Source organism: Hipposideros armiger, unplaced genomic scaffold, assembly GCF_001890085.2.
Source record: "Hipposideros armiger isolate ML-2016 unplaced genomic scaffold, ASM189008v1 scaffold_616, whole genome shotgun sequence".
Classification (NCBI taxonomy): Eukaryota; Metazoa; Chordata; class Mammalia; order Chiroptera; family Hipposideridae; genus Hipposideros; species Hipposideros armiger.
This window is the reverse complement of record NW_017731966.1, coordinates 330,291-339,727: the sequence shown is the minus strand read 5'-3', so window position 1 is coordinate 339,727 and position 9,437 is coordinate 330,291. Positions and strand designations below refer to the sequence as shown.

The following is a 9,437-nucleotide window of genomic DNA, read 5'->3' as shown; positions in this document are numbered from 1 at the left end:
TACATTTCAGACTTGAAGTTTTCCTGTGCAAACAGTGCTTTCTATTTCTGCAATTTGGATCAACTGAAAAATTACTTTTTATGTTGTCACCAATAAATATATGCTATACGTAAAATGTGGAATGCAGTTAAAATTATGTAACAGAACTTCAGCAATTTTAACTACTCTGCAAGTGAGTGTAGACTGGGTTATACAGAGCGTGAAACGCTGCCTACTGTTTTCAATGCCTTCATACTTTATCAAAATTGAGTAATGTGTGCTTACAGTGATATGGGTTACAATTTGTATTTTCTTTGGACAGTTTATTAAACAGTGTCTTTTTGAGCATTGTTTTTAAAAGTACCAAACTTGAAATATTTGAAACTTAAAATATAATGTGAAAAATTATGTTAACAAAGCTATTAATATTATGTCTAACAACGTTCAAATATTTTAGAAATATAAAAACATTTTATTTTTACAAAATGGTTATTCAGGAATAACCAAATTCTGCCGTCTTATAGCTTTTCTTCTTACATTCTCTGCTGCCATTAAAGATTATCGGATTTGTATTGCGTATAGCTGTATCATGTTCCATCTTTTTCAGCCAGTAAAAAGTGCTCTTTTCTTCAGTCTGACTTTCTTTTTTCAAAGGGATAAGAAGAAATGAAAGAGACCAGCAAAGAAGTTGATTATATTCTCTTTTTCACGCTTCTCTATTTCAGTCTTCTTTCTGTAAAAAAAAGTTACTCTCTTCTTAGTCTCTTGGTTCTTGAAATTATTCCCCCAAAAGGGGGGAAAAGGGTATTTGTCAAAGCAACCCAGAGGCTAGCATGAAAACAGTAGCTATTTGTAGTCGCTACTCCTGTTTGTTTCAGTATCATACCCACAGTAGAATAATAATATTGCCACCTTTTCATATTTGAGATTAGTGTTCTCACCTCCTCTTCTTGCAACAGTTATATCTGGTACCGACGCCATGAGAGGCCGTTGAAAGCTGACAGCCTGCTGGACTTACTGCTTTAGAATTTATCTGAGCCTATTTCTAAATCTTCTGCAAATTTGCTGTGTGGTTTTTGGTTTCGGTTCTGGTTGTTTTCCAGTATGACAACTAAGGAAGTGCACAAGGACTCTGCCTCTCACTAAGGCTGGGGCCCGGGGCGTAGGGGGCTGGGGTACAGGGTGTGGGGGCACAAAGGCCCAGGCAATTCTGCAGCTCTTATGGAAACCCAGCCTTCATCGTCATTGCTTCACTGCTGGGCATCTTGCCAGCTGTTGACCATTAAAATATTGTTCATTTTAAGATGTTGGCAGGATAATTATCTTGGCTCAGTTGTTGTGTGTGTTGTCTGCAAAGTATACACTGCTTCCATAAAGAGTGTGCANTGATTGGTCTATATCTTTGTTATAGTGATCAGAGGGGACAGAACTGTTCAGTTGACTTGTCCCTACTGGCACATGTCCCTACTAGCTGTTTACTGTCACACTGAGGCAGCTACAGAACGAAAGGGTTTCACAGGGAGCCTGCTTACTTCCTCATCCCACCAGGAGTCCCATGTGGGCTCCAGGAAGGGACGCAGGGGCCCTGTTCGCCACTGTATCTTCCCTCTAGTAGTACAGAGAAACTACAAAACAAATGTTGGTTCAATGAATTACCCTTTAACTTGGTAAAATATAGCTCCTTTGGTAATTAATCGAATGCAAGTTCATTCTCCATTATGATTTATTGAAAACATGAAAAGTTTTGCCCTGTGGATTTTAGATTTCCATGGTAGCTTCTGATACGAATTCTGTTTATATTAAGTGATTTAATTGTCTTTTTTCCTGTACTTTATAGATCATCTCTGGGTGTTATTTCCAGATGTCTGTATGGTGATTACATCAGAAATTGCTGTGGATATTGTAAAACATGCCTTTATCACCAAGTTCAATGACATTACTGCAGATGTATGTATTTTAATAAGCAGTTCAGTATCTGATGTTGACTTGTGCTACTTAATATTATAAAGTTGTAGAAGGACAAGTTTAGGTTTACTGCATTTATAAAGATAATAGAAGAGTGCTGCTGCTTTAAAGTTAGAATTATAATTTTAAATTTCTAAAAATTATTACATTACTGAAAGTATAATGTTTCACTATTAAACACTTCTGGTGCCACACTTTTGGGTAGAGGCCTAGATTGACTAGTAGTTGAGGTCGGAGTGTCACTAACTCACAGAATTAAACTGTTAACACTACGTCATCTGTTAAACTTTTAAAAATCACGTTTTTTGTTTTTAAAACATTTGACTATCAAAACTTTTCTCTCTGGCTTGATTTTTAAAGACCTTATAGTTAAAAATTCTTTTTTTGTTTCCCCCCTGTGGTTATGAATAGGTTGTGGTAAGTTTTAGAAGACAAGAGCCTTATATTTTTCTGGTGCAAACGTTTGATGAAACAGAAATTTGTTTTATATTGTAACCAGATAATCTGTACAGTTTGCAGCAATAGACATGTGGCTACAGGCTCATCTACAAAATGGGCGAGTTTTCTAGTGCATCCCTCATTCCTTCAGCAGTACCCAAATCAACAGTAATTGCAACAGTTTTCTAGATTTTATTTGGGTTGTACTTTGTCTTAACTTTGTTCCTTATTTTATTTCAAAAGGCAAAGATTTAAAATCTAATGCAGTTGCAACTGCTACAATATGATTTGATTATGGGTTTCTGGATGCTTTACTATACTTGAATAAAATACAATTTTACACTTTTCAGTAAAGTACTGGTAAAGTAATTTCATCGCTTAGTCTGTTGGCTTCCTCAACACAGAATGATTCCCTTTTCATGGCATCATTTTCTCAGCTTCTGANCATTTTAGATAGTAATAAGTATAGAGTAGGTTTAAATACTAAATACTAGAGTATTTTTCTGTTACTATTAGAGGAAATAAAATATATACAAGCAAATTTTCTGATATTTCACCCTGGTTTTAGGCATATTTGAAGCTTGTACTTCTTTTTATTTAAAGAGGCAGTAGTGTCGTTTTCTTTTGAGAGTTTATCTCATAGGAAAGCTCTTATCTCCCAGAAGAATTATGCATTTAGAATGCTTGAGTTTCTTAACCCTTTGGGTTTCCTCTAAGTGCCTTACATCCCTCAAGATAGTTCTACCTAAAATGAACTACACACACACACACACTCACACACACACACACACACACACACACACACAGATTTTTCTTTCTTTAGATATATGCCATATCTTGGCCTAAATGGTAATGCCACCCTGTAGCACATGTAGGGAGAGCTCTTGGTAACTTACTCTGGGGAAACAAATATGTCTGTTATTTCCTCTTGCCAGGGCTGATCTATGTGGCTGATTTGTAGAGAGCAATATATTTGTTTTATTAGAGAGTCTTAGTAACATCAGGTTTTGTTGTCCCCCGTTTGCTCACCATGACGCTCTAAGTAGCGTAGCAACGTTACAACCTTCTCTCTTTCTTTCTCTCTCGTAAATCAGACCGAAGGGAGGAGCACTTTCACTTCCTTTATAGAATGGAATGTGGTGTCACAGGGACTCCTCGTGGTGAGTAAACCCTGATTTTTCCTTTTATATTCTTGGCCAAATTGACATCAGTACGAACAAATATTAATTATAATGCAAAAAAAATAAAAATAAAAATAGCACAGGCAGACATAACCATTTGGGATGGACACATACTGAAGTAAGTGTGGTTCCTTATTGTTACTTGGTGGTAAAGCTTGGTCCACATGTATACAGGATTGGACATGATCTCACGTAACATAGGAAAATCACTCAGTAAGACGATCTTGGATTACACATTGTGGTCCAGACTTGACAGCAGATGCTTCGTCCCCAGTGCCACAGCAGTGAGCTGAGCGTGGTCCCTTCCATACAAGCAGGTTTTGTTTTGTATCACTCTCAGCACTCAACATAGCTTTTTAAAACTAGTTACTTTTGTTTCTAATATCGTTTGAAATTATTTTAAAGTCCAAGGAAAACTTTAGTCATTCAGTTAAAACATCTTAATCTCAATACTTTATTCCAATTCACTTTAAAATTATAAAGGGACTTCACTTTCCGCAATGGGAACCATATTTACTATTTTACATGTTTTATTTCAATAGTGCTTATATTTCTTCATTCTTTCAATTATACCACGAGTAGCTTAAAATGTTAAAAGAGATAGAGAAAGAGAGAATGAAACAAAGATCCAGCCTGTGTATTTTATAATAAAATACCTCATGCCGATACTTTGGCATGTTTTAACACCAATTTGAAAATGAACCAGGAAGGGGTTACCACATTTCTCGTGCTCATTTGTATTGCCTTTTCTTCCTTCTTGACCTTTCTGTCTGAGACCAGTTTTTACTTTAATCTTAGTCAATATATTATCTTCTGCTAAAGAGGGTGAGGCTTGATCTTCTTTGTCTGCTCCATCATCTGTGCCCATAAATCTGTGAGCCCTTTGAGGCGTGGGAACGCCTCAATTGGTAATTGTGCAAATCCAATGGAAGTATTTGAATGAGTAAAAGATAAAATTTAGAAATGTAGAAAATTTGATTTCTGAAAGAGTGGTTTAACTTGCAAATTTAAAAAAGATTTACGTTCTGTTGAATGTCTTGTTTAATATTTCTTGTCTTACAGTAACTCAGAGTCAACCTGTAAATTGGATTTAGTGGGGTTTTCACTCTGTTCAACAGCGTGCTCCACTAGCTTATGCGTTCGCATAGGATTTTCAGCATTTGCAAAACGAATTGCCAGTGACTACTGTTTAATGGGCATTTATGAGGAAGAGCTTTGGCCTGAAAGGAATATTCAAAAGCCCATTTAGAGTTGATTGGCAGGGCTATGGATAAGCTTCTTATGGTGTTGGAAATGCTTATCAGAGTGTCATCTAAAAATATCCTAGTAGAGAAGAAAACAAATACTGGGACTGGTTCAAGTTGTTACAAACCAGGTGAACTTATTTTGAGGTTGATGTTTTCTTACGCAGAGAGGCCTAGAGGCCATGATACATACAGATGTCTTTAAGATACTGTCTTACAAACAATTTTTGTTTTGCAAATTTTCTTTTTCATTAACAGGGACATTTATATGAAAAGACCTTTGTTTCCTAAGAGTTCTGCTTCTTTTATTTGACGTATGCTCCTTATTTTGAAAATAGAGTAATCTCTGTAGCAACCAATTATGATAGGTTTTCACCAGCACAGCAAGTACAAAGAAAGCAGTGGATCCAGTGGACAATAGTCCTATTTTTTCTCTTTTGAGAAATAAAGAGTAAAAATGATACCTGCTTTTCAGCACAATAATTTTTCCAAATGAGATGACAACACAGTAATAAATTATAGTCTTAAATTATGCTCAAAGATTAAAGGTACTGAGTTGTTGATTCCTGTAAGTTTAAAATTCCTTTCAAAGAAAAGTCTAGAATGGCAGGTGGTAGTGAAGAGCATGCCACCCGGAGCCAGGCTGCCAAGGCGCAGGTCCCTGATGTCCCACCTCCTGACTTACTGGCTACAGCTGCAGGCACACTCTTGACGACTCTTTGCCTCTTCTGTAAAATTGGGATGGTGATAGTCCCCTCCTCATAGGATTATTGGGGAAACTAAACTGAATGTCTGCAGTGTGCCCAGGATGGTGCCTGCTGCAAAATCACTGAATGGTAGGTAGTATAAGGCGTTTCTACAACTTTTCTATTGTTTTTATGGCCTGGTTTAATCCTAGGCTAGATAAAGCTCAGTCACGTTGTTTATGCTAAATTTTTAAATTTTAATTTATTACCATCTTGGTTCAAAATGTGTAGCATTGTGTTATTGTGGGATATAGATTTCCAATGTTTGGTAGCTCTAATTTCTAACAGTGACTTGTACTAAATATAATAGTTCTTCATAGTTATACGAACACATTGGTGCTTTGCTGCATATGTTTACAAGGAAATATAATTGGATATATACATTAAATAGCCCTTTATGTCTTAAATAAAATTGCTTTGACTGAGATCACTTAACTAAGTAGATCTAGTGCCAAATGCTCTAAGTACAGTTTTCTACTTTAATTAGTTATCAAAATCATTTTGGTAATTAATGCAGATTCATTAATACCACCTTACTGTTTGTTCCTAATCATTTTCTTTCGTTCATAAAGCGTGACCCCTGTAGTTCTTAAATACAAAGGCCTGTGACTGCTGGTGATTTTCAGCATATGCCCAGCTGTGCCCACATTTCTGAGGAGGAGGTGGCTGGTGTACTCCATGCTGAAGCCTCCTTTGTCCCCTGGCTGTCCCAGAGGAGATAGTCACACATAGGCCACGACAGATTCTGACTTGGACAGATTCTGAGCCGCCTCCCTTTCGGTTCATTGGTTCAGCCCGTGTCTTCCCATCTACTTCTGGTCCTTCCTTGGACACAGTCTCCACAGAACTCGCCTCTTTGCAGGACTTTGGCAGTATCCCATATTCTCTCTGGGGACAGAGGAAATTCATTCCTGACTCGAAACCACACACTGTGTGCACTGTGGAAAACGAGAGGTGCTGTAGCAACTGCTCACAGTCTGTATCACGCGCATCATTGTTACCTTGCAGAACAACGTTCCGGTACCAGATGGGAGACTTAGATTCCTTGTTGAACTCTACAGGGATCTTTGGAGGAAAAGAGCCCCTGACCCAAATGTGGACAAGGGTTAGGGAAGAGCTCCAAAGAGTAGCTAGCCAAGGAATAAGACGCTTAAGCAGATAGCTCAAAACGCCGACAGCCCAGCTGGGAAGTGAGCTCACGCTTAGAGAGCGGTGACAGCGTTGTCACGAGGGGAGGAAATGAGACCCTGCGGCCCCTGTGAAAACACTCGGGGCTTTCTGTTGATGGCTCGTACCTGAAAGCTGCCGTCACCGGAGACGGCATTTCTGTCCCGAGACGGAGAGAAAGCTTTCCCGTTTTTGTCACAGGAGTGTATATCCAGTGAAAAAAAACAAAACCCTAAATTTCTTCTTACCTACAATATTTTTTACTGTGTTTCCATTCACAATTTAGGGTTAGCTCTTCATACTCTGACCTCAGAAGTAAGGATTGATTCTGCTCATATTAATTAGGAAATGAACTATTTTCAATGCATGTCACAGAGGGCCAACTTCTATAATATAAAAGCTATCCTACAGACCAGTAATCAAAAAAATATAAAGAGAGAATTCACAGAAAATATAAATAGCTTAAATACATTAAGAAGATGTCAGTCCCTAATGACAGAAATTAACATTGGAACGGTACTAGGTACCATTTTTCACCAGTGGGACTCGCAAGGATCTGGAAGTTGATCAGACACTGGATTGATGCACGTGGGCTGCAGGCTTTCTCATGTTTCTAGTGGAAAAATAAATTGGTACAACCCTAGCAGAGGGCAGTTCGGCTGCTTTAATCAAAATGTCAAGTGAACATAAACTTGAAATTGCAATTTAGGAATTTATCCTACAGATATATGGAGGTATGAAAGTATATGAGGCATGCCATATATACATTGCATCATGGTTTGTAGGTGCAAAACACTGAAAATCTGTTGGTGGTCTGTTAAAGAAATGATGGTACATCCACATAGTAGAATTTCACTACTATAGAAGTAGGGGTTCCTTATGAACCAATATGGAAAAATCTGTTTTGCTGTTAAATAAAAAGTACAAAGTACAGAACCATGTGCATAGAATGCTAATGTTGTGTAGAAAGGGCTGACCCAGTGGGCTGTTGGGCTTCATGATGGGGTCACAGGCTTATGTCATAACCTTGGAAAGCCATTGCTTTAAAGCACTCTCTCCGCAGACACCAGCCCTCTGTGCTCACTTGTAAGGTTGCCCTCTTCAAATGGTAATTCTGGTTTAACATCTTTATATTCTGTACTTGGGCAGAAAATATCACGCCATTGAGTAGTCAGTTATATAACATTCCTTGTTAATTTGAAGTTTTTGAAAGATCAGCCTTATTCTCAATATCTTTGTATGCCAGGATATGTCCAGTAAAAATGATTTATTTTGAGAACTTCAAAGTAAAACTCCTATTTTTATTACTTCTCATATGTTGCAGGGACAGACGTTTGCTTCAGCCTGCCCAGGTGTGTGACGTTTTGAAGGGTGTCATTTTGGTAATCTGCTATTTTATGATGCACTACGTCGACTACTCCATGATGTATCACCTAATAAGGGGGCAGTCGGTCATCAAGCTCTACATCATCTACAACATGCTCGAGGTGAGTGATGGCCCTCACTTACCTGCCCGGTCCACCCAGCCCCCACCTGCTCAGCCTGAAGCCTTCCAGTACAGAGTCCTTTCCTGCTGCTCTGGTCAGGGTGTCCTGGCCTTCAGTGTTTGTCCAGTCACTTGGGGACCTTGTTAAAATGCAGATTCTGATTGAACAGACCTGGGCCGGGACTGGAGCACTTGACTTTCCAACAAGACGGTTGCCTCTGCCGCTGTTCCTGGGACACTTAGGGTAGCAGGTCAGGGCATGACGTGGCCTCCAGTAGGGAAGAAGAGCTCCTGCTGCCTACACATCACTGCCCTGCCCTTTGTAGAATATAAACTGTCAATGATGGGGGAATTGGCTTGGCATATTTGTTGGAAATCCATGTCTATTTTTTTTTTGCTAGTACTTTGAAAATTATGAAGAAAATGATAGGATTATGTACTGTATATGTTTGGTATAATAGATTTACATTTAAATTGTTTTGAAGTTTTTACAGAGAGCAAATAAATATGTTCCCCAATTTCTCTATTTAACATTTTTAATACAGTATATCTCACTTAAAACTTAAAGCAGTCAGGATGTGAAAATCTCATTTATATAAAAAATAAGCAGTTACACAAAGCAACAAAGCAAAAATAAAGTGCTTTATTTATAGGCAGAATCTTAATATGTTTTTTAAACAGTAAGCTACCCTACGTTATATAATAAATTTGCATTTTTCTCTACTACTTTTTAGGAACATAAGTAAGATCTTAAATTAGCCAGGAAGGGGTTTTCCTAATGAGCGGACAGATGGGGGGATGTGGAAGCTGCGGGTCCTTGCGCTCTGAAGCTGCATTGCTGTGGTGCATACGTGCGGAGTTCCCGTCTCCTCGCAGAAGACGGAAGCCGAGCCATCCAGCTAGTCCTAAACTCATCCCCGCCCCCAGCTTCCTTGCTGTAGCTCTGTGCTGCCCCTTGCTCTGCCTCAGGGATTAGGATGCAGGCGGCGGTGTGGGTGAAGTCCGGGGAGCAGCGTGGCCATCCTGCTCTTCCCTCCCTCTCAGCAAGAGGCTGGGCCTCCCTCCCTCTCGTGCCTTCGTGCCAGTGCCCTGCTAGTCCCCTTCGCTGCCTCCCTCTAAGCGGTTACAGGTGACGAAGGCTTCTCCCTGCCCCCCAAACTTGATGCGGAAGCCTCGTCAGTCACAAAGCCCTCTACAAGGTGGTGGTATTACTGTTACTAGGAAACAGGTC

At 39.1% G+C, this 9,437-nt stretch overlaps 1 protein-coding gene across 1 annotated transcript in view; it reads left to right on the top strand.

Moving 5' to 3' along the window:
* TAPT1 (transmembrane anterior posterior transformation 1) overlaps positions 1-9,437 on the top strand; it is a 76,431-nt gene that overhangs the window by 30,532 nt on the left and 36,462 nt on the right. Inside the window, exon 5 of the mRNA XM_019625121.1 lies at positions 8,045-8,207. Coding sequence (XP_019480666.1) covers positions 8,045-8,207 — 163 coding nt within the window. The remainder of the gene's footprint in view (positions 1-8,044; positions 8,208-9,437) is intronic.